Here is a 26,673-nt window from a genome sequence, read left to right as displayed (position 1 = left end):
AAAGCAACCGAGAAAAACTGTAGTTCTTAAGTAAACCACAAACAAAATGATATAAGATTGTGTAAAATGTATATTTTTCATGGAATGTTGAGTACTTCTCAAAACAGTACTGCATATAGCACAACAATATGGTTAAGCTGCAAAAAGCCGCAACTCGTGAGATTCAAAATGCTTAGACATTTTGCCAGTGTACGTATGGCCTCAAAGATTTTAAAGAAAACTACAGAAAAACGGTAATATTGCGCAAGTAATTACTCATTTCAGTTACTCTTACTCATTTCATCAAAGGCTACACCCAGGAATGTGCCTGTAGAGCTATAGTGACCCTATCTCTGACTGGCTGGCAATGAGATGGGTATGTGCTTCTGTAAAAGACTTACATGCTAGTTAAACTTGTACATGCACAGGGAAAACATCAACGCTTTCAATATTACAGAAGCAGACTTCTCATTCAGGCAACATAAGGTAAGGAATTAAACTTTATTTATTCATTCTTATTATTTATTGATACAAATACATTTATTGAAAGCCTTTGTATAGTAGAAATTTTGAATGTTAGTTTCAATGGAACATTTTACTCCCATTCATTCTATCAATGTTAAAAAGTATAGTAGAATGTTAACAGACCAAGCTAGGCTTTCATTTAGCACTACATGATATGCATGCAGTTTCCCGGTTAAGAACGTCCGAAAACTTGTACTTACGAACGGACTGCCATTAAGTGTGTTATATGAAAACAACAAGCACACGGACTTATTTGTGACGCTCATGAAAACCTTGCGCGGCTTCAGTGGTTCTATAATAATGAAAATAATTATTATTATCATTTTTCCGACTTACATTCGACCGAAAGGCAGAAAGTTTACCTCGGAACTATATACATCATATTTTGAATGTAACGTTTTCTTATAAATGGCAACCAGGTTATTTAAACTACCCGATATTAATAATGGAAAGAATAACCAGAATAAATTATTTATTAGTACTTTATTTACTAGTATTTTATAAATGTTTATAAACAAACTATAGTATCACCTGAAATAAGATCCAAAGCAAAGAACGTAATAACACACGATGTAATCTAATTTGTAGCTATAGGCTCAAATTACAATTCTGATATTCCATTTACGTGTTATGGATTTTATCCATTTAATTCACTGTTATGTTATGTTATGTTATGTTACATAGCACTGTTATGGTTAAGAAGTCAGCTAAGGTCATTTCCGATCTTAAATATGTTATTTTTGCAACTAGAGCTGGCAAAACTATTACAGTTTTCCTCGATTGCATTTTCACAACTATACAAGTATTTCTCGTTTATGAGTATAGAATAACACCATGATTAAGTTGCAAAAGGCCATAACTCACCCAAAAGAATTATGTCTCAAAAGCAAATTATTCCATCAATGAATTAGTAAGTGCCACTAAAATGAAAAGTACCTTTAGCATAAGTATAATTACAAGAGTTAAAATACACACAAATGACACATTGTCAAAATGTCCTGAGTTCCACAATTCTGAAAAATAGTCCTTTTGCACTTCCTCGCTGTAACTGACTTATCATTTTTCTTTAGCAAACTGATACTAATTACTGATGTCAAAGACACCAGTTTTGATATTGCTTTTGTGTGAACTGCATTAGCAACTCGCATGCAGATGCACAAGTTACACAGCACTGCTTAACACAAAAACCACAAAATGGCAATAAAATCATATACTGTGGGAGTCAAAAAAACAAAAATGCTGTATCACTGGAATTTAAAGCATATATTCTCGAATCAGTCTGAACTGTTCTTCATGTGGTGGCTTACAAAGACTTACATCTATAGTTTTGGGTGTAGTGTTATTACAATGAGAAATTCCATAATCCATTTTGACAACAAGCAACTTAACATTATGCCAAATGATAACAATTGCACAAGACCCTTTGCATAAATATACTGAAATATTTAGAAATTTGCGTGAAACAATGACAAATGATGTGCTGCTGTGCAGAAGTGACATTATCGTGTGGGGATTAAACTTGTAGTTTTGCAAATTCTAATTGCCATTTGAGAAATGTATCAAAGCAATTGATAAAAGCTGTAGTAGGCATTGTCATAGCAATGTTCCTTAGATCTATGACTCAACAGGAACCACACCTTGTCAGAAAAAAGCCAGAATGACCATTATGAATTACATTTAATGCATTTTATTATGTCACCAGTATGAGTCACTTCTTAGGAAAATGCTTAGGAGACGTTTAAGCTAATGTTTGTGTGAGATAAACCCACAAAAGTTAGCACACTCTAAAGCTTTATAGGTTCAATCAAGTTTAACATTAAATATCAGAGTAATGCTGAGCATAAATAAAATGTTTATAGGAAATTTGTATATAAAAAATGACCAGCAATTTAGTAAATAAAATAATACTACATAAACCAGAGAAGGCAAATATGAAAATGAAAATGATGTGGCCATTGTGTTGCAGTGTCCCCTCTTGAAAAATACATAAATAGGCTGAGGAAAAACATTACTAGGTACATAGTGATATATTCAGGGGCAAATGAATGCCTTTAAAGAATGTGAATGTAGTTAACTAGAATTAACTGGAGGAGCACACACTCACATAAATATATCATTTGTGAAATGCATTAACAAGATTAACAAATGGCACGATAATGAAATAAGAAAAATTGTGACAGTCAAACATAATAATACTGGATATATGAATAACGCTTTCTATGAATATCATGTCAATAAGATTCTATGAACCCATTTATAACACATCATAATGCATTCATAAAGCATTATAAACATGTCTCAAAATATTAAAAAGGCACAATCCATTTTAGCCATGTTTATAATGTATTATGAATGCTTTATGAAGCTCTCATCTATAATGCAATATAGACAACAGCTTTGTGTTATCAACCCATATTAAAAGTGCATATAAATGAAATATGCATATAAATGTAATCTTTTATAATATGACATCTACACAGGTATATATTTTTTCTTTTCAGATTTATATAACTGCTGCTATAATATTGTTATAGCTTGATATGGCGAACAGAGATTCTTTTGTGTGCATGACTCCCATATCACAAAACACATCACAAGCGATCCCAACGGCACATGTGCAAAGTTTTGGAAAGCGTCTTCACCTTCCTGCCAAGGTCAATGATTTGTCAGCCTACTCACTTTCCCATCCATTATCTACGGAATGCTGGGCTGGAAGTCAGAGGCATGCTGACTACAGGGAGACAGATCCAATCTCCCCCACTCTTGATATATCTCTGGAGAATCTAAATCAGCTGATTCTAGAGCTGGACCCTACATTCGAACCTATCTGCGGTCCTTCAGCGATCAGTGGGAGTCCTGACAGCAGCCCCTCTACAGGTAGGCCTGCGTACAGCCTGAAAACAAGCACATGTTTGATCCTTTCTGAATAATGTGTCTCATCAGGCCAATCAAGTTTTGTAAGGTATTTAAAGACATAATGTTAAGACAAAATATCGTAGCTTTTCTCAATTAATTTTGACACATTTCATGAAATAAACATAACACTGCATTGACTCAAAACAGTTCATACATGTAGCACAACAATATGGTTTAGTATTCATGATAGGCAGAATGTCTATGAGTTGTGAGAATGTTAAGTATGTTTCAGGAAATGTTCCAAAGCAATCAGGAGAAACGGTAATATAAAAATATGGATATAGCTATATTATTATAAGATAGCGATTTATTAGTAATTTCATAGATATGAATTTTGTACTGCAACCTTGTTACTGTTTTGGATAGCTGGTCCAAATAATGGGCTCCTTGTTACTGTTTTGGATAGCTGGTCCAAATAATGGGCTCCTTGTTACTGTTTTGGATAGCTGGTCCAAATAATGGGCTGGAACCTAAGAACTTAAGGTGTTGTGAGTCTACTGATTCATTGCCAGTAAGAGACCAATTATGTAAACGGATTAGTAGGAGCCTCCCATATCTAAGAATAGTTGGCTACAAATACAGCAATTCCAGAACAGGCTGAAACTTATCTTGGAAAATGCTATTTGATTTGGATGGTTTAAATTGATGTATTCATCATAAGACTGTAAGCTGGGTGTTACTCAAAACAGGCATGTGCTTGATCGGAATTTCCTTTGCTTCCAGGCACATATACGCACTGCATTTAACTACACACCCTTGTATTACAGTCATGGTGATTGCTGTGTAGAATTGGTTTACGGAGCTGTGAAGGTTTCTCAGCTTCTGATGGATAAAATAAGAATCCATATATAACTATCATTTTTTATTTTTTAACAAATGTGCTTATCGGTTTGTGGTCAATATGCGTTGCTTTAAAAGTGCTTTATAAATAAAGTTGACATTGACATCAAAATGTAACAGTAATGATTGTAGTGTGATCCCGTGATACCAATTTGTCACTGCCTGTCTCCTTATCCATAGCTACAGACACATCACCTGAGGAAGACAGTCCTCATCCTGTCCAGGATAAGTGGTGTTTTTCTCAGACACAACACCTCTCACCTTCAGTCGCCGCACCCTCCAGCAGTGTGCCCATTCCTCTGCCCTCAGGAACAAGCTGCTCCCCCAATTCTTCCTTGATTTTTTCTGGCTCACATCCTTTATCACAGCCTCCCCAATCCAGCAGAAGTAAGGTTCCCCTATCTGCCTCTTGGGAAGTGCCATCTCCTTCCGGTTCCCTGCATTTGCTGAGCCGCTGTCGTGGCAGTGGCTGTTCATTGCTCTCCTGTTCTCCCAAGTCAGATACCAGCTATGTTCTTGGCAGGTTTGTCCTCCTGTTTACTTTACACTCAGGCTTAAAACTGGCTGCCCATTCTTTTTTAATATAACTAAGTCCTTAAGTTATGCTTCTGGCTCTAAGGTTTCTATCTGTTAAATATGAACTGTTGTATTATATACAATTAAATATTAGTAAGCTGCCCCATAGAGATTAGTGATTTCATTCATTCTTTTGTTTGAATTGGCCTATATGGAGCCAAAGAAATTACTGATGAGCCTGATATTTTCAGTCAGCGTCCCAAATGAAACTGTCTAATATCGACAAAGGCTTATTGATGACAGTTTTGAAATCCTATATTTATATAAATGTAATTTATTGTTGCTGTTTTATTTTAAGTATTTTGTTGCTTCTGACTCTAGTTTAGTTGTCATTCAATTAAAAAGAAAAACTTTCTTTTTTATCCAGCTGCCATTCTCTGCTCAGTGATGATGCTGACTGCCCAGATTGCAGTACTTTTGATTCCACAATACCTTACAATGATGTCATCAGCTCCCGCCCTCAATCACCAAGGCGATCCCAACCATCCTTCTCTGAACACAAACTCGACAAGTCTGCACAGATTCTGCACACGATACCTCATCGCAGTCGCGGAGTAATCTGCACCTCCAACCCAAACAGTTGCTCATCTTCTGTGGCTGGATCTGTGTCAGACATCCCTGTGGTTCTGATTAATGGAGCCCCTGAGACGAAGGATGAAGCCACACATCCTCAGAATGAGCATCCAGTCTGCATCCTGGAAAGCCAAAATTTGGAGAAAATATCTTCTGATGGTTCTACCCCGTCGCCACATGGTAATAGCACTATACAGATTTCTGGTACTCAAAACTGGAAATTCCTGTACTGTCGAGCTTAAAATACTTTTTTGGGGGCTCCAGCTTAATAAATATTTATACATTTGAACAATTAGAGCCCTGTACTTCTAGGATCCCTTAACTATTTTCTTTTGCGTCTTCATATGCATACAGTATATTAACAACCCTGTAAGTTACATTAGTTATAAGTTAACCGTAATTCAATTCATAGAGCCCTTTAAGTGTAATAACTAATCAAGTATACCGCTGTCACCATCACTCAGGCACTTAAATGAGTCTCCTGCATACATTGATGAAAATACCCTTTTATATCTTTTTTCAGTCCTACTGCAAAGAAACCAGCCCTCCATAAAGTCTGTGATGGATAAATCCCAGTTCTGGTTCCGCCCACACATCACCCGAGAAGAGGGTAAGAATTTTGTGGTGATGTAATTTTCGTCACAGGGGCCATGCAAGGGTATGTGTTACTACCTGATTCACACCATCTGCCCGAATTGTACCTCCCATGTATTATGCATGCGCAACATTTTTTATCATGCATAGACCACATTACAGTTTCTGGCACTGCCCAATCTGTTCATCCTGCCAAACGGTAAACCATATTGTTTACATATATGCCAAGCTACAGTGGTCACTTTTTTGTTTAAAGAGTTAATGATTCCACTGACTGAAATTGACTGAGTATGTTTTATTTGTGAGTATGTTCACTGTATGTTTGAATTCAGAACTCTGTCCAGTCATCAATTTCTAGTTTTTGCATCAACACTATCAGCTAAGTATCCCATATCTGAAATATTATTATATATTTCCAACCGTTGAAAATCCTGCTGTCCAATGATATGGTATTTTGTTATGCGTATAGTTTTGCTTCACTGAACACAAACTCGACAAGTCGGCAGAGATTCTGCACACAACACCTCATCACACCTTCAGAGTTGACACTGCTTACTGTATTCAAAGCCCATTCTTATTTTTAATATAACATCTAAGGCTGTCCATCCATCCATTTTCCAAACCGCGTATCTTACTTGGTCGCGGGGGGTCCGGAGCCTATCCCAGAAGCAATGGGCATGAGGCAGGAACCAACCCAGGACGGGGGGCCAGCCCATCGCAGGGCTCTAAGGCTGTCACTATCAATTATATTAGTAACCAAGTAATTCACTGAGTAATTTGACGATTATTTGAGTAATCTTTATATACAATATATACAAGCAGTATATAAAACATAATACTTATACTTCACATATACACTATATTGCCAAAAGTATTGGGACACCCCTCCAAATCATTGAATTCAGTGTTCCAATCACTTCAATAGGCATGGTACTGTGATAGGATGCCACCTGTGCAATAAGTCCCTTTGTGAAATTTCCTCGCTACTAATTATTCCACTGTCAGCTGTTAGTGGTATTATAACAAAACAGTAGCGGTTGGGAACAACGGCAACTCAACCACGAAGTGGTAGGCCACGTAAAATCACAAAGCAGAGACAATGCATGCTTTGGCGCACAGTGTGCAATAGTTGCCAACTGTCTGCAGACTCAGTAGCTACAGACCTCCAAACCTTGTGTGACCTTCAGATTAGCTCATGAACAGTGGGTAGAGAACTTCATGAAATGGGTTTTCATGGCCGAGCAGCTGCAACCAAGCCTTACATCACCAAGTGCGATGCAAAGCGTCGGATGCAGTGATGTAAAGCACACCGCCACTAGACTCTGGAGCAGTGGAGACATGTTCTCTGGAGTGATGAATCACGCTTTTCTGTTCTGACTGCACCACTGCACAAAGCAAGGTCTATAAGGATATGAATGAGCGAGTCTGGTGTGGAGGAACTTGACTGGTCTGCACAGAGCCCTGACCTCAACCCAGTAGAACATGTTTGGGATGAATTAGAGTGGAGACTGTGAGTCAGACCTTCTCATCCAACATCAATGCCTGACCTTGCAAATGCTCTCCTGGAAGAATGGTCAAAAATCCCCACAAACACACTCCTAAACCTTGTGGACAGCCTTCCCAGAAGAGCTGAAGCTGTTATGGCTGCAAAGGGTGGGCCAACCACATATTAAAGACTATGTATTAAGAATGGGATGTCATTATAGTTCATGTGTGTGTAAAGTCAGGTGTCCCAGTCCTTTTGGCAATATAGTTTAGCAATTGGCACGAGGCAGGAACTAACCCTGGACAGGGTACCAGTCCATCTCAGGGTGCACACTGACAAGTTTAAATATGCCTGCTTAGGCACTCCAGTTCACATAAGTTGCATATAATTAGACTGTCTGAGAAAATGCTAGTTATGTGACTATGGTTCTATGAATTCCACATGACTGTTGGAGGCGGAAGAAAGACTAGATTACATCAGTGCACCTGCATGTATGACAAGAAGTGAATAGCTAAAAGGTCAAACTGGTCTGGCATGGCATGGGACCGCCCCTTTATAAATGCCCATGACATGATTTAATTAGCGACTGGGCTGATACCTGCCAGATGAAATTTAACGTAGATAAATGTAAGGTAATCCATGCAGGGAGCAGATATATAAAGTACAGATATTTTATGCGTTCCACTGAAATAAAGGCAGCTGATTATGAGAAAGACCTCGGTGTGTATGTTGATGCTTCTACGTCCCACCCTCGCCAGTGTGGGGAAGCAATTAAAAAGGCCAATAGGATGTTGGGTTACATCTCCAGGTGTGTGGAGTTTAATTCAAGGGAGGTGTGATTATACAATTCCTTGGTAAGACCCCACGTAGAATATTGTGTGCAGTGTTGGTCACCATACCATAAAAAGGCCTTGGAAAGGGTGCAACATAGGGCTACAAGAATGATTCCTGGTCTTAGATGAATGTCTTATGAAGAGAGGTTGGCTGAACTGAATCTGTTCAGCCTCGACAAATGAGACTAAGGGGGGACATGATCCAGGTATACTTAAGTTCTAACAGGTCTGGATGCTGTTCAGCCAAATGGCTACTTCAATATTAGTTTGAATACTAGAACTCGTGGCCATAAGTGGAAATTAGTGGAAGAACATTTTAAACGGTATTTGAGAAAGCACTTCTTTACACAGCGTGTAGTTAGAGTATGAAATAGTCTCCTTGTTAGTGTAACATAAGCTAAAACCCTGGGTTCCTTTAAATCAGAGCTAGATAAGATTTTAACAACTCTGAGCTATTAGTTAAGTTCTCCTCAAACAAGCTTGATGGGCCGAATTTGTATGAAACACTCTATTCTTAAATAATCTTCTCACAGATTCCGAGTCACAGACAACTCTGATGATCATCTGGAATTTATAGAATCATGGTTACATTCTCTTTCATTCCTCCCAACTGCCAGGGGCAGTATGACAACTCATACCAACACGAGTCATGAGGAAATACTCACCAAAGCCTGATAAACTGCATATTCCACCATTTGCAGCACAGCCACTTTTACCCTGTATAATGTAGCAGAGTGAGCACCAAGTAACTGCACCATGTAGACACCTCTGAGTGCAGCTCAGGACATAGGAACACTCATCATCAGCACTGCCAAGGGCTGGCCACTAACATTCAACGCCTTAAAGATGACCTTGATGATCCAGCAGAAGAACTGCTGCATAGAGATGATAGCTTCCACATTGTTACCCCTGAAACAGACAAACAGCTGGTTGAACAGGGAACATGTGGTTTTTCATGGACCTCCTGAAATGGTGCAGAATAGTAAGCCAATAGGACTATGGGTAGATTAGAATATTGCAGTGGCAAAACCTTAGGCAAGAAAGAAGGGTTGGACCCCTCAATCTCCAGGCATCAACTGCAGGCAGGACTGACTCAACAGAAGGGCATGTACGGTTGTGTTCAGAATGATAGCAGTGTGAATAAAAAAGTGAATAAAGCCCAAAGTCCTTATAATAACTTTTATTTCTACACAGGGAACACTGTACATTCTATTCCTAATCAAAACATGAAGAAAAATGATCAAATTTGTGTTAATCCTTTAGAAAAATTGAAGAAAAAGGAATATTAGGCTGTTCAAAAAATAGCAGTATCTGCATTATTCTTTACGAACTCAAACATTCACTGTGTAAACCGAAAAAAACGCAAGACTTAGCTTCCCTTTGAATCACAGAAATAACATTTAGTTGTATAACCATGGTTTCTGAGAACTGCTGCACATCTGTCCTGCATGGAGTCGACCAACTTCTGGCATCTGTGAACAGGTATTCCTGTCCAGGATGATCCACAGTTCTTCAGCATTTCTTGGTTTTGCCTCAGACACAGCATGTCACCCCACAAGTTTTCTATTGGATTAAGGTCCGGGGATTGGGCTGGTCACTCCATAACATCAATCTTGTTGGTCTGGAACCAAGATGTTGCTCTTTTACAAGTGTGTTTGGGGTCGTTGTCTTGCTGAAACAACCATTTCAAGGACCTTTCCTCTTCGGCATACGGCACCGTGACCTCCTCAAGTATTTTAATGTACTCAAATTGATCCATGATCCCTGGTATGCGATAAATAGGCCCAACACCATAGTATGAGAAACACGCCCATATCATGATGCTTGCACCACTATGCTTCGCTGTCTTCACAGTGTACTGTGGCTTGAATTCAGTGTTTGGGGAACGTCTGACAAACTGTCTGCAGCCCCTAGACCCAAAAAGAACAATCTTGCTTTCATCAGTCCACAAAATGTTGCGCCATTTCTCCTTAGGCCAGTAAATGTGTTCTTTGGCAAATCGTAACCTCTTCAGTACGTGTCTTTCTTTCAGCAATGGGACTTTGCGAGGGCTTCTTGCCAGTAGCTTGGCTTCACATAGGCCTTTTCTAATTGTTACAGTGTTCACAGATAACTTTAGATTTTCTTTGATCTTCCTGGAGCTGATCATTGGCTGAGTCTTTGCCATCTTGGCTTTTCTCCGATCCATCCGATTGGTAGTTTTCCTTTTTCTTCCACGGCTTTCAGGTTTTGGTTGCCATTTTAAAGCATTAGAGATCATTTTAGCTGAACAGCCTATCAATTTCTGCTCTTCTTTATATGTCTTCTCCTCTCCAATCAACTTTTTAATCAAAGTACGCTGCTCTTCTGAACAATGTCTGGAACGACCCATTTTACTGAGGTTTTCTGAGAGAAATGCACTATAACCAGCATGTACAACATTTGCTCCCTTCCTTCCTTAAATAAGGGCTGTAATTGACACCTGTTTTTTCACAGATCGAATTACCTTACTAATTTAGCTTCACACTGCTATTAATTTGAACACGCCTCTTTCAATTAATGGTTCAGTTACACAGAACCAGCAGCATGCATGTCATGTCTATTGGTTTTCTATTATTCTACGACACCTACTAGCAAATAATTTGCCATATAGAAAAAGGTAGAAAATGACTTTCTACCAAAACCAGTGATGGATCAGGTTAGTGATGTCAGACTGCTATTATTTTGAACACAACTGTATATCACTGATACTTAGTGGAAGTAATTGTGAGGAGAAAAGCCACCTTCAACAACAATCACTTAAGCCCTGTGCTTAGTAGGGATTCGAAAGGAGTCTGTCGGAGTACCACCAAAACCAAAGGCAAAGACTACTATGAGGTGGAGATGCTTGCCCCCTACATAAAATTGCTGATCAAGGATTGATTGCCCACCATAATGCTATCAACAAAAGTGTGACTACCTGAAATAACTGCTACATAGACCTCCACAATAGATGTAGATCTACCACAGTCAAGCAAGGACTGCAAAAAACGCAGCACCGATGGTATGGAGCAAAACATAGCATCTTCTGTCACGATTGGGAGACAAGGAACAGAGGAGGACCCAGATGCTGGAGATCGAGGGTTTTATTAACAAGCCAAGCAAACAGAATCCAAATCATAAGGCAGGAGGCATAGTCAGGGTCGACATTCCAGCAGGGTTGTAACCCAGAAAAATTAGCTTTATGAGGAGGTGCAAGATGGGGAGCAGGAACGCCGAGCAGGATGGGCAGGCAGGTACAGGCAGAGCAGGCATGGCAGGCACAAGATGAAAGAGATGGCCGACGAGGTTATAGAACTTCTCAGTACGGCCTTTTGGGACGTGACATCCTTACCCTGGGCTGCAGGTCAAGTACTAAATATCAGCCACTCACAACTATACAGTGCTCTGGTGAATGAGGCCCTAGCATTCAGAATAGTGTGGACAACTTAGCTGTCAGAAACCTTTAAAACAGGGCTGGGCCCATCAGTGTCCAAGTTCAGAGTTGAAGATGACCTGGGTTGGGATACCAACTTTGGCTGTCCAGCTGAGACAGTAGATGTTGTCTGGAGGTAAAATACCATGGCTAGCTGGCAAGAAGACGAAGCAGTGGAAATCAGGATCTCAACAGGCACCTTGGGTCAATCAGCAGGAGGCTGTGCAGGACAAGGGGAGCATGTGACAAAGCCTGAACTTTGGCCAGACATGGGCCAGAGTGTCTAGACCCTTAGGACTGTCCGGTTCTGCCTTCAGTGACGGCTGAGTCCTTGTGCTGCCCTGAAGGTTTATGTTGTGAACAACAAAAATATGGGAAAAGTACCTTAGAATGAAGTAGACTCAAGTAAAAGAAAAAACAGTAATTACTAAAACATGAACTGGAATGTATTTTATCCATCCATCCATCCATCCATCCTGCCATCCATTTTCTGCCACTTATCCAGGGCTGGATTGCAAGGGCAGTAGTCTGAACTGGGATGCCCAGACCTCCCTCTCACCAACTACCTCCTCCAGTTCTACCTGGGGAATACCAAGGCATTCCCAAGCTAGTTGAGAGAAATAATCTCTCAAGTGTGTCCTGGGCCTACCCTGGACCCTCCTCTCGGTTGGACATGCCTGAAACACCTCCCCAGGGAGCCATCGTATTGTAGACAGATGCCTTAACCATCTCAACTGGCTTCTTTTGATGCGGAGGAGCAGTGGCTCTAATTCGAGCCCCTTGATTGTCTGAGCTCCTCAACCGCAATTACTGCCGATGCTGCACCAATCCCTGTCGATCTCCCGCTCCCTTATTCCCTCACTCGTGAATAAGACCCCAAGATACTTAAACTCCTACACTTAAAATAGGCAACTCCTCCCTTACCTGGAGAAGGCAATTCACCATTTTCTGGATGAGAACCATGGTCTCAGACTCGGCCGGCTCACGATCAGCGGCAAACCACCCCCAACAAACCAGACTTCCTCCAGTCCTTGGCTACCTCTAGAAATTCTGTAAATTCTGTCTAGTAATAGTTATGAAGAGAATGAGTGACAAAGGGCAGTCCTAGTGGAGTCCAACACCCACTGAAAATGAGTCTGACTTACTACTGGTAGTGTGAACAAAGTTCTCGTTCCGTCTGTACATTAACCCTGTACCCTACACTCCTGAAGCACCCCCCACAGGACCCCCCAAGGGACACGATTTTGTGCTTTTCCCAAGTCCACAAAACAGATGTAGACTGGTTGGGCAAACTCCCATGAACCCTCCAGTATCCTTGTGAGTGTGGAGAGCTGGTCCAGTGTTCTGTGGCAAAGACGGAATCCGCATTGTTCCTCCTGGATCTGAGGGTCGACCAACAGGTGGACCCTCCTCTCCAGCACCCTGGCATAGATCTTACCAGGGAGGTTGAGCAGTGTCGTCCCCAACGTCCATGCAGTGTTGAAAAGGTGTGTCATCCAAGACAGCCTAATGACATCACAAACTTTCAAGAATTCAGGGCAAATATCATCCACCCCTGGAGCCTTACCACTGACTACTTTTTTGACAGTCTTTTGACTACTTCAGTGACCGCACCATTAGAGATGGTCCCCCTTTAGAGTCTTCAAACTGTACTTCCTCCAAGGAAGGCATATCAGTGGGATTCAGGAGATCCTTGAATGTCTTGTCATGTCTTTCCATGAATTAAAAATATATGTAATTGTCAAAAATCGCACTCAATGTGAATTAGGCATCAGACATTCGTATGCATGGATCAACTTATAAATGGCATTCTTGCTAGTGACTACGTGAATGGAATTATTAGTGGGGAATGAATTTTCCTGGAAAACCAAGATTACTTTTACTAATTTGTTTACTGTTTGCACTGTGTGTAATGTCTGAATTTTGTTCAGTCTGTTTGGTATTTTGTCTGTTTTGCTTCCACATTTGTGGTGAAGTCAAATTTTCCTAATATAATTGAGGCAATCAACTGCAATAACATTGTAATAAGGGCACCTCAAATCAAATCAAAGTTTATTAAATGCACAACAGTATAGCATTCAACAGCATAAGCAGACAATGAAATGAGTGCTAATTAAGCTACACTATATGGAAAAAGTATTAGGAAACCATTTTGTCCATCATCTCACTCTGAATCAAAGGGTATTAATATGAAGCTGGCCAACTCTTTGTTGCTATAACAACCTATACTCTTCTGGGAAGGCTTTCCATTAGAGGCTGGAACGTTGCTGGTGTGAATTACTGCCATACAGGTTGGGTTTTGATACTGGATGATCAGAGCCTTTTCTGTGAGCTTGTGTGGCCAAACACATCACAGCTGAACTTCAAGCTTCAAGCTCCAAGAAGTTTCCACTTTACAATCACTTCACTTGCAGTTGACTAGGGCAGCTCTAGCAGGACAGAAAAGTGAAGAACTGACTTTTTGGAAAAGTGTCCGTCCAATGACGGTGCTAGATTGACTAACCTATTCTGTATGACCAGCCATTCTGCAACCATTGTTTGATACTGGAGATTGGCTGTATGCTTAATTAAACACCTGTATGTCAGAAATGGGTGTGGCTTATGTGGCCAATTCCTGTAATTACTACAGGTGTCCAAGTAACTTTGTCTATGTAGTGTACTTTTCAGTCAAGAGCCAGGTCATTCTATTAATGTACAAATTATCAGTGATACTGACATGACATTATAATTTGTTTGTTTTGAGCTTCATGTACCACATCAGTATTTCTCACCTGGTCTGGTACCTCACTGGAAAATAATGCATCCCCTATTATAGATGCTATACAAATGCTGAAATATGAGGGTGAAGATGTGGGTTTGCTCCCAGTTGTTGCAATTACGCTGGCTCAGGGCACAGCAATTCATGTCATTCTCTCAATTTTCAGATCTGACCACTTTTTTCAGGTAGTATTGTAAAGCTAATGTAATTTACCGCAGTGGTGATGTGTTGACATTCAACACACTTTAAGATTTAACTTTATAATCATAGCACAAATTACAAGTACTCTGATATGAATGTCCAAAAGTGCTAGAAACAGCTGTACCATACATACATACATACATACATACATAGATACAAACATACATACATACATAGATACAAACATACATACATACATACATACTGCCATGAGTGCCTGTCAGAAGCACAAGACAATCTGGCAACTGGCTGCTAGCAAAACAAGACTTCAAAACACTGGATAAGAGGTAATCAATGAGGAACAGGTATAGGCACTTGGTAAGTTAGGCTGATCAGTAGTTGCAGTCAGTTGATTTCTTGGAGTGAAAGATATGCCTAAAACGCAGGAACAAGGAACAGTGTGCAGGAACACAACTAGAGGAAGCAGAAAAAGGAGAAATACTGACTTATACTAATGTTTTTAAAGGGAAATAAATAGAAACATATAAGTTGAAAAGGTTGTACCTAAATATTCAATACGATTAAGCAGTTTTAAACACACATCACAGTAAAATGTTGTGTTAAAATCTCATTCTGTATTGGATTTCACCATAACATTTACGTTATTGACATTGATATTTGGTTTGTCTGATTTTAAAGCGGATTTCCTCCTGCAAGATCAGAAGCCGGGCTCCTTTGTAGTACGGAACAGCACCTCTTTTAAAGGTTCCTTTGGACTCGCCTTGAAAGTTGATGAGAATTATTCAAACCTCCAATCTACCTGCCAATTGGGTAAGACCTCCTGTGGACATTTTTAAATCGTAACTGCTAAATAACCAAAGTAATTACACATGCAGATACAAAACTATATATTTATTAGCAATTGATTTCAAATTGAGAAAGCTACTGCTTATCCAGTGCAGGGTCATGATGTGGTCTGAAGTTTATGCCAGGCAGAGTAGGGAGCCAGGAGAAGATGCTGGTCCATCATGGGCAGATACAAGTGCACACTCACACAATCACACATTATGGGCACTTTAGAGACATCAATTCATCAGACTGCAGAAGGAAACTTGGGTACCCAAAGGAATGAAACCTGAAATTAATTGCTAAAGTGATTGCGGATCAACATCAAACCAACTTCCACTTGCCCGACAGCTGTACTTATATACGTCTTTTGGATACACTCATTCATTCTCCATTCACTTTTTTGTTGTTTTATGGTCACATAGGATAGCGTGGGATTTCTGAATCAAAGGCCTGCCACTTGATCAATTTCTCTTTCCTTTGCCACCAAACTCCAGAGGATACCTCAGACCTGGTCATGCAAAAGCCAAAGAGAAATTCACCTACACTCATCCTTTTCCCCCTGTTCTCCTCCTCCTGCCATCCTCCCCTTGACTGACATCCTCCCACTCAGTCACTACCAATGCCTCAAGCACCATACTTCATAGAGTGAAAGAGCAACCATCATAGCTACCCTAGTAATCACCTAGCAACATCCTACCAACCAGTTTATATACCTTAGCAATCACATAGCAATACCCTACAAACCACGTACAAACTTAGCAACTATCTTAACAAGGACCTAGGATCACCATAGCAACCAGCTTAACTACCCTAGCAAAACCTTACCAACTACCTAGCAACACCATATCAAAACCCTAGCACCCACATTATATACTTAGCAACACCTTAGCAACCACCTAGAAATACAAATGCTTGCAAATAATTGCAAACTTTCAATTTACGAATTTTCAGACATACGAACGAAGAGGACTGTAAACCCAAATTATGTTCCTTGAGCTCCCGTTTTCTGTCCGCAACATCAATTTTTTCTTTCTGCACACCAATTCCGCTTAGTATGACTTCTGGTCGCTACTCCCACCCTGCAGCAGCATAGGGTGTGGGTTCTCAGTATCCTAGTTCATTGTACTTGCATACTTTATACCCTTAAGATGATGTTCAAAAACGACTTACGAACATTTCAAGTCACAAACTGCCGTTCGGAACGTAACTCATTTGTAAGTAGAGGAGCGTCTGTACTTTCACGAGCACCTTGAGTAACACATCAACACCTTAGTATTTTGGTTATTTTCTGTGGATTTGAACAGTTAGTTAGTTGTGGGACACCGTATCAACAACCTGTAGCACCTGCTTGTTGCTGTGCAGCAGCAATCACACTTTTCTAGCTAAAGATATTGTCTTATTAATTACTGCTTGTCTTATTAAAGGTGACAGCATCCAAACTACAACTCTAGTGAGACATTACCTTATAGAATCATCTGCTAAAGGTGTTCGTCTTAAGGGGTCCACTGAAGAGCCATATTTTGGTAAGTTCTCATTAGGTCTTTCACTGGGTTTGGAGAGGAATGGCAATAGAAGAAAATATCCTGGGTGTAGTCATTCAGTGTGTACAACCCCAATTCCATAAAAGGTGGGACTTTGTGCAAATTGTAAATAATGACAGAATGCAATGGTACTGAAATTTCATTTTATTCACATGCACATATAACATATCAACATGTAAAACATATCAAATGTTTAAAGTGAGACATTTTGCAATTTAATGAAAAATACTGGCTCATTTTGAATTTCATGAGAGAAACACATCTCAAAAAAGTTGTGACGAGGGGACTAAGAAGCTGGAAAAGTTAGTGGTACAAAAATCCAACAGCTGGAGGAACAATTTGCAAATAATTAGGTCAATTGGCAACATGAATGGGTATAAAAAGAGCATCTTACAGTTGCAGTGTCTCTCAGAAGTAAAGATGGGCAGAGGATCACAATCCCCCTAATACCGCATCGACAAATATTGAAGCAATTTCAGAAAAAAGTTCTTCAGTATAAAATTGCAAAGAGGTTGAAAATGTCATCATCTGCAGTACATAATATAATCAAAAGATTTAGAGAATTTGGAGAAATCTCTGTGTGTAAAGGACAAGGCCAAGAAACCATACTGGATGCCCGTGATCTTTGGGTCCTTAGGTGGCACTGCCTCACATATAGGCATGATTCTGCAATGGAAAACATTAAATGGGCTCAGGAATATTCCCAGAAAACATGGTCAGTGAACATAATTCACGCTGCCATTTGATGATGCCAGTTAAAACTGTATCATTCAAAGAAGAAGTTGTATTTGAACATGATCCAGAATCACCGACGTCTTCTCTGGGTCAAAGCTCATTTAAAATGGACCATGGCTAAGTGGAAAACCGTTCTGTGGTCAGACGAATCTAAATTTGAGACCAGGGATGCCATTTCATCTGGACTAAAGAGGTGAAGGACCAACCAGCATGTTATCGGCGCTCAGTTCAAAAGCCAGCATCTCTAATGGTTAGTTAGTACCAAAGGCATTGGCAGCTTGCATATCTGGGAAAGGCACCATCAATACTGAAAGCTGTATCCAGGTTCTAGAACAGTGGTTCTCAAACTCAGTCCTCGGGCCCCACTGCCCTGCTTGTTTTCCAGCTATCCCTGTGGGGCAGGGATTGCATTCTGTAATTTAGAGCAACATATGCTCCCATCCAAATGACATCTCCTTCAGGGAAGACCATACATTTTCCAAAATGACAATACCAGACCACACACGGCATCAATTACAACATAATGTATTTGTAGAAGAAGGGTCTGGGTACTGAACTGGCCTGCCAGCGGTCCAAATCTTTCACCCATTGAGAACATTCAACGCGTCATATAACGAAAATTACGACACAGAAGACCTATGACAATTGAGCAACTATAATCCTGTATCAGACAAGAATGGGACAACATTCCTCTCCCAAAACTCGAGCAACTGATCTCCTCAGTCCTCAGACGTTGTTAAAAGAGGTGATGCCACACAGTGTTAAACATGGCCTTATCCCAACTTTTTTGAGATGTGTTGCTGCCAAAATTACCTTATTTTTTCCTTAAAATTGTACATTTTCCCAGTTTAAACATTTAATATGTTTTCAGTGTTTTCTTATGAATAAAATATGGGTTTGAGATTTCCATATCATTACATTCTGTTTTTATTTACAATTTGCACATCGTCCCAACTTTTTTCAAATTGGGGTTGTACAATAAAATATATATTACTCGAAACAGGGGCATTTGGAAAACATTTAAGTGAAAGCATATTAACATAAAAAAATATATTTTCACCTGTAATAACAATAACAACAAATTTCAAAGATCAGATGCCATTATTTTTCCTGGTGGCATTTATTTTATAGCAACATCTTTCGATATAGTTGTTCCATCAATTGTGTTTTCATTAAGGTTGTTTAACATCTGTATAAGTGGAGGGGACCTCAAAAAAAAAAAAAAAAAAATCACATCTGGTTAATTTATTCGTGTTTCAACAAATAGCAACACACTAACTCCCTGCGCTCTACTGCAGGTAGCTTATCTGCTCTGGTCTACCAGCATGTTGTTACTGCTTATGCACTACCCTGCAGACTGCGCATCCCCACACATGGTATGTATGAAACAAAATGTAAAATGAATAGCTGTAACTTACTTAATAATAAAGTAAAACTGAGCATTTAGCTTGTCATTTCCAGAGTACAACTTGTAACACTTGAATCATGTTACAGATTTCAGGACCAGAGAGAATAGCAGCAAGGACAAATCAGGAAAAGGGTCATCAAAACAGTTTGGTGAGTAATCTCACAAATTAGTCTTTTACACAGGTGAAAGTAATAGCCAAAAACATGACTCAAGCCCAACATTTACAAAGAACAAAAACACTGGTAAAATGAGGATGGGTGATATTGTAATCATTATTTTCTTTACGGGCACCTTTCAAAACACTCAAGATAATCAAAAAATAAAACATAGTATAGCAGATAAAAACACTGATATAAAACAGCAGTATAGTTAAGGCAGAAGAGGTGAATGGAGGTCAGGGGAGTGAAAAGGCTTGCTTAAACAGATGAGTTTTGAGACATAATTTACATGGTGCAATGGAGTTAAGCAGATGAATATGGAGAGGAAGGGAATTCCATGATTTAGGAGTTGCAAGGTTGAAGGCCCTGGCACCCATTGTGCTGAAACAGATTGGAGGACCATTAGGAGTAAGTTTTCACCACATCAGGCACCATACTGTTGGTACTTCAAGGTGTTGGCACACCAATAAGCCTTAATAAGCATACAGTGGCCCGGGAGCAGCTCTAGCGAGAGCTACGAAAGAATGACCATTTAAACAGCCATAGTGGCTTGATCTAGGGATGACCGCATTCACAGAGATATGCCCGGAGTTCCCGAAAACAGCATGCTACTCCCCTGCACCAGGGTACTCACCTTGTCTCCTACACTGTCCATAAAACAGGCATATACTATAGTACAGGTGCAGGTGCAAAGCAAAGCCACAGGCTAATAGCATCCTGGTAACTGGCAGTCAGCTAAAACTGGGAAATACTTTTACAACTAGACTTGGCAAAATCAAATAGAAATCCCAGCTTTTTGTCATCACGTGTATTTATTACACAAAGGGAAGATTTTTTTAAAAAGATGAAAAACAAAACTGAAAGTTGACAGTTACTTTGAAATCATACGTGTTCAACTGGTTAACAGTCTATAGCAGCTACTATTTTGATCCCGTGCATTGGAGCTTGTTTCAGTCAGGAAGCGAGGAAGAAAAAAAATAGAATAATCCAACCGCTTACTCACAGTCCCGACTACCTGTTGAGTCTCTCTTCAACGATATTCAGTGCTGAAAAGTCCCGTGACGAATCCTCAAAACCAGTTCTTTTCCTGGTCCGTCCATCTCCGCTCCTTCGTCCGCCGTTCTTCCACGCGCTCCCCCTCTCCACCAATCTGCTACTCAACAATTGACAGACAATCTTGCCAAAACACCACATACGATTATTCTTTTAAACCAGGGGTCTCCAACCACCTGGCCGCAGCCCGGTACTGAGCCGTGGTGCATTTTGTGTGCATTTTAGTCATTCCCCTCAAATATGTCAGTGTTTATACATTAGGGGTGCTACACTATTTTAATATTATTTACTTTAACTGATTTCAAGACGGTTTTTGTATTGTTATTTGCATAACCGTTTGAGAGTGAATACATTTTGAAGACCCACTCTGAAGTACCCCAGCTGGTTTGGAATTTTTGAAACTGGAAATTTTGGTAAGGGTACTCAATGAAAAAGAGTAAGTACCATACCAAAAGTATGGTACTTGGTGCGGTGGAAAAGTGCGCTAAGTAGGAGTGCTGTGGAAGAGCAAAGGGAGAAGGATTAACCTTGATATAAGTGGGATATAACTGGGAACAAGGTTACAAAAGGCTTTAAAAGTAAGTAGAAGAATCTGGAACCTGATCCTGTTGGGGATGGGGTAGGGGAAGTTGAATGAGTATTGGGATGATGTGATTGCTGGATTTAGTTTGAGTGATGATACAGGCAGCCGAGTTTTGTATGACTTCTAGTCTGTTGAGAAGATTTTTAGGACTGCCAGCTAGAATAGCATTGCAGTAGTCACTCCAGGAGGTAGTCAGATAATTTACAAGCACCTGAGTGTGTTGAATTGAGAGGGCATGATGAATCCTGGCAATGCTGCATAAATGGAAAAAATGAGTTTGACGAATGTTACTAATGTGACAACTAAAGGAGAATCTACTGTCCAAAATCACACTACAGTAAGACTTTCGACCCGAGGTGATCTAGAGACAGGGAAACCATGGACAGGGAATACTGAAACTGTGTGCAGATTTGGAACCAGTAAAATTGCCTCATTTTTGTTGCCGTTAAGTTTTGAAGAAATTTTTGGAAAACCAAAAGTTAAATATATAAATTAGTTGCAGAATATGTCAATCATATGCTGTTAATTCCAGAACCTTGCAGTAATAAATGACATGACGTTTCCATTTTCACACTTTTTATATTGTTTTCAGCATGTAATTTCCTGTACCTGAGAACGGTGGGCACAGAGATGCTGACAGGACCCTGTGCTCTCCAGAAAGCAGTATCTGCCATTTTTCAGCAAGAGAACATACCTACACCAACAATCGTCAATCTGATGGTGTCACCAAAAGGCATCACCCTAACGGACATTCAGAGGAAGTAAGAAAGCTGAAGGAATTGAAATCAATGGCCTGAACATAAAGCTACTGACATAAACAAATAGCCAAATAAACAAATAAATAAATGAATGAATACACATATGCATCTGAATTTATGAATGAATTATTAAAAGCCATTAATGTCACAGGGCATGGCTTGGTGCCGGCAGGAAAAAGGGAACGATCCACTTATCGCTCCAAGAAATGGGATTCATTAACAAAACAATAATAGATTCTAACACAAACATACTGCATTCACCTACACAACTACATACAGTGACAGACTGGAGAACAGAGCAGGAGCAGGAACTTAAATACACATTAGGCTAACAAAACAGCGCGGGACCAATGAGAACAATCGTGAGGCGCAGGGAAACAGGAAAACAGTGGATCTAGTTAACTTCATAATGGGACTAAGAGACTAACAGGGAAACTAGGAAACAGATTTTAACACTAGGAATATAATAAGACATGTAATACATAACCACAAAAGGCACAAACCAAAACAGAACACAAACCACAAAATAGGGAAAATAAAACGAATAGAAAAGAAACAGGAACAAAAATCTAATAAATACAAATGACCAAAGGGTTAACATTCTTAGAGCTGCATATTGAGACATTTGGTGGATTGGACAAAGGGAAGAGTACACTAAGGCTGAAAGACTAGAGACAGAGAGGAGAACAGGTTGGCCAGCAACACCTAAGGCATGAAGGGCAGGGTTAGAAGGATGCTGACCCTGATAATTGAACATTTGAGTAAGGAAATATTATTTTATTAAAAATTCTGTTTTAAATCTAATGTAAATTTGTTAACTTCTTAAGAGGCTCACATGAGCCAACTCATGTTAAGAGGATATTTTTTTAGCAATATAAACATTATAGGTGTATGTTAAAATGATTGAATATTATATTATTAGTCTCATTCTTGTAATTAGCAATTTATTACTATAGCTGTACTGAATGGAATTGTTCTAACATTTCTTACAGATTGTTCTCCAAAATCAAATTTAGGAAATAACTGCAAGGAAACTTTTGTCAGAAAACATTTGCCAATTGTTACTGTAAATTCAGCTTACTTTATATAGTGAATGCACTAAAAATCTGTTAAGATATTTATTAACAAATAAAATTTTCCAACTAGGGTCTTCTTTAGACAATATTACCCTGGCCATCTACTGAGTTATTGCGGGGAAGATCCTGACAATAGAAGGTAAGATCAAACATATCTTTTTGATACTTTTATAAAACATGCTTGTCTTGCCTCTGTAGCCATTGCTTTATTATTGCCTATATTTTTTTCACAATTCTTCTCTACAGTTGGCCAAAGGACTGCAAATCAGCAATGTAAGTTATTTTCTTATTTTTCTGCTTCCAGTGTAAATCTCTATCTCAATGTAATATCTTACTTTCATCATTAAAAGGCCTCATTTGAGTGATTATCAGTGACACACTAATCCATTATTTTAAATATCCAAAATCCCTTATTTATATAAGTATTCAGAGCCTTTATTATCAATACCAGTTTAGCTCAGTTCTTATTTTATTTGCTAATGTCTCTAGAACTTCTGTAATCCACCTATGGTAATTTCTCTTGGCATGATAAACACATCTGTTTTATAAAGGCTCCCAATTCACTGTGCAGGGTGGATTATAAGAATCTTTGAAGAAAATCTGATCCACACAACCTTGGACTAGGTTTGGGATCTACTTTTCACAATGCCCATGTCCTGAAGCACACAGCCACACTATTGCTGGAGCGGCTGCAGAACAAGTTTTTGAATGTGTTTTAGTGGCTTAGACAAAGCCTAGAAAAACTAAACCGGGCAGAACATTGTAGTTTGCGAGTGTTTTCCGTCCAGTCTACCAGAAAGGATATGCAAGGGAAAATCGAAGAAAATACCCAAGCATAGGTCTACAGAGCTGACATGCTTCTAAGACAGGTTATACAGATACTGACTGAAGGCTCTGCATATTTATGTAAATGGGGGATTTTAGTTTTTAATGTATTAGAAAAAAGTGATTCCACTTTGTCATTGTTGGGTGTGTCAGTTCAAAAATCTAAGAATTAAGTTTGGAAAAGCTCTGCACAACAATGTTTAGAAATAGTGAGTCCTTTTGGAAGGCACTGTACATAGTAATAACAATCCTGCTGATGTATTACAAGACATGAAACCTTAAGAATCTCTCTTTTTTTTCAGAATTTTTGGCTTTGTATCAAAAGGCAACGAGTCAAATGCTGAGAACATGTGTCATATTTTTGCTCCATGTGACACCCTACAATCTTCAAATTCAGCTGTTGAGTTGATCCGGGGCATCATCACTTCTGATATCAAGCAATTTCATTCTAACATGATATAGCGAAAATGGAAATCAGGCTTAATCTGCATGCTAAATTATTTTTGATACGATATCCAGGATTAGTTGATATTACACAAGTACACTGTAATTACTAGAAAAAAGTACACTGTCTGGCTAAAGACAAGTCAAATACTATCAAGTTTAGTTGGACTGCCTTTAGTTTTCATTACAGTTTGCATTCACTGTGGCATTGTGTCAATGAGCTTTTGCAGCATCTCAACATGTATTTTTGTTTAGATTTACATAATTTTTTGCCAATATCTTGTGTAAAGTTGAACCACTCCAAGTCTTCTCCAGAACATCCCAAATTATTTCAATGGGGTCAAGGTCAGGACTGTGTGGTGGCCACATCGTGTGTTAAAACGATTCCTCATGCTTCCTGAACCACTCTCTCACAATTTGAGCCTGATGAGTATTGGCATTGTTATCCAGGAATGTGCCCGTAATGCCAGGGAAGAAAAAATACATTGATGGGATAACCTGTTCATTCAGAAGTTCAGGTACTCGGCTAACTTCATTTTATTGGTGCCTAATGTTGCTGAGCCTAGATCAGGCCAACAGAAAGAACTCCAGATTGTAACACTGCCTCCAGAGGCAGAAGGGTCCTTCGCTTCTTGTGTTTCCCTTCCCGGAAGTCTTTTTTTCCAGTTAGCCTCACAAAAAAGTGTTTTTCTTGTAGTCACACAGCTGTTTAGTCCCAATTCTGTAAGTTTTCAGTGTGCTTAGAAGTGCTCTTTTACTATTAAATGTAGTCATAGGTTCTACTGATGATTTTTAAAATGATTTCACTTTACTAAGAGTATTAGTGATCTCCAGTCATAATCATTCATCAAGGAATAATCTGTTATTTTAGACCGCATTTTTTTTCCACAAAGTTGATGGTTCATCACCATCGTTTCAGGATTTATAAAGGGTTTGACATTTCTTAACCCAGTTGCAATACTTTAACCAATCTCCTTATTTATTTTCTTTTCTTGATGCAGGCCAATAATTTTCCCTTTTTAAATGTACTAACATCTTTTCCATGGGATACGTTTTCAGACATGGTTGTTTAAGAAAAGAGGAGTTACACACTGGGCCAGTTGAAGTTAAAGGACCTGTTGGCAGCTGAAACCTGTTATTTACTGCAATAATAATCCAATCATTGGCTCTTAAGAATTTTCTTATATAAAAATTGAAATGGTGACTTTTTTTGATGAGGCAGTGTACAACGTGTAATATAAGATGTAGATAAAAATTATGTTAAAATATTAAACAAAAGTATTTTTAAACAACACGAAACCAATTTTTTTTATGATTCTGTATGGGATTCTGATTCTTCAATCATATAAATCACAAAGGGTTTCAGTGTTTTAGTGTGATGTGTCTTCATAAAGGTATAATGTATGCTTTTGGTAGTCCAAAGGCTCAGAATGTAACATGAATCTTACATTGAATCTTTATGTGGGGATTTATCTTTGTGTTCATCTAAATTCAGTTAAGTCAATCTAGTATCTCTGCTAAGAAAATAACTGCTGAAAATGTCTTCATTTGTTGTTTATTTGTCTTTTTAGCAGTTGCAGCTGGTGAAAATTATTCTAGGTTCTGTTTGTTTCTGCCATATTCTGTCAGTTTCAAGCAACTGTCCAAATACATTTTAACACAAAATGCAGGATACCAGTGGTCTGACAAATAGTCAGCAATTATTTTATTAGCATTAAAAATCAACAGATTAATAAATAATGAAAATTATCATAACGGAGCTTAAAAAAATTCAGAATCTTAAAAAATTTGACCTGGAAACATTTCCTAAAGGCCATTCTTATTGTGGAAGCAAGACTGGATATTGGTAAGCTCGGGAGGGGAGGCATATTGGGTCTTTTATGTCTTAGGCCTTAGGCAAGAAGAGATTGTTTTGAATACTGTGTGACCTCGCTTTGTAATGGCTGCCTGCAGTTAGTTCCGCAGACACTGAAGAAAGGTCGGACCTTGGAGAGGCAGGCAGTGGAACAAAAAAGGGGGGGGGGAGAAACCACCTGCAGGAAGAGATTAGAAGCTCCCCCAACTGGTGCACAATGAGTTATAGCTTTATAAAATAGTTGCAGTGACATAGTTTTAGTGTTTCTGGGTAGTGCAAATGTATAAGTAATTATGTTCATCATACAAATCATATGCTAACCATGTATTTGCAGTAATTCAATGACAATACGTCAATGTGTTAATCATTAATCAATGGAACACCCAAACATTAATAGTGATTCAATGTCATATGATCAATATCTATATACATATCTCAAGTAGAGTTTAGAGGACAAGACAGATTCTGGTAAATTGAGCAAGATGGGTGGATTTTACCTTGCTACCATGGTGAATCAATAGAGCAGGAGAATTTATGTTTGTTACACGTTTGAGCTCGGTTTGTTGGTGTTTTGTGACCAATCAGGACTTAAAAGTCCTTATTGGGAATTGGGAGTTATGGTTTATCAAATGGTTGCTCTGTGTGCTCCGGGTGACTTGGTACCGAGTGCCAGAGTGTGACAGGAGCACTTTGCTGGATTGCTGGAATAAAAGAGATTTTCTTTACTCACCAAA

At 39.1% G+C, this 26,673-nt stretch overlaps 1 protein-coding gene across 1 annotated transcript; it reads left to right on the top strand.

The window, feature by feature from the left end:
• Positions 1-318: 318 nt before the first annotated feature.
• On the top strand, positions 319-26,673 carry LOC125715417 (tensin-4-like). The gene is made up of 13 exons (XM_048986905.1): positions 319-465; positions 3,006-3,381; positions 4,441-4,783; positions 5,204-5,589; positions 5,933-6,019; positions 15,354-15,485; positions 16,928-17,026; positions 19,078-19,155; positions 19,274-19,336; positions 21,574-21,742; positions 22,886-22,954; positions 23,062-23,088; positions 23,943-26,673. The coding sequence occupies exons 2-13, from the start codon at positions 3,045-3,047 to the stop codon at positions 24,100-24,102; spliced, it is 1,950 nt and encodes a 649-aa protein (XP_048842862.1). The 5' UTR covers positions 319-465; positions 3,006-3,044; the 3' UTR covers positions 24,103-26,673.

Source organism: Brienomyrus brachyistius, chromosome 20 (genome assembly GCF_023856365.1).
Source record: "Brienomyrus brachyistius isolate T26 chromosome 20, BBRACH_0.4, whole genome shotgun sequence".
Classification (NCBI taxonomy): domain Eukaryota; kingdom Metazoa; phylum Chordata; class Actinopteri; order Osteoglossiformes; family Mormyridae; genus Brienomyrus; species Brienomyrus brachyistius.
The sequence above is the reverse complement of the archived record's forward strand: the minus strand, read 5'-3'. Positions and strand labels throughout refer to the sequence as shown.

Bases quoted from the DNA above. Each gene is read 5' to 3' on its own strand.
- LOC125715417 (XM_048986905.1), top strand. From the start codon at position 3,045: ATGGCGAACAGAGATTCTTTTGTGTGCATGACTCCCATATCACAAAAC. The intron at 5,590-5,932 runs GTAATAGCACTA...ATCTTTTTTCAG, and splicing joins TTCTACCCCGTCGCCACATG to TCCTACTGCAAAGAAACCAG. The intron at 19,337-21,573 runs GTGAGTAATCTC...TATTGTTTTCAG, and splicing joins AGGGTCATCAAAACAGTTTG to CATGTAATTTCCTGTACCTG.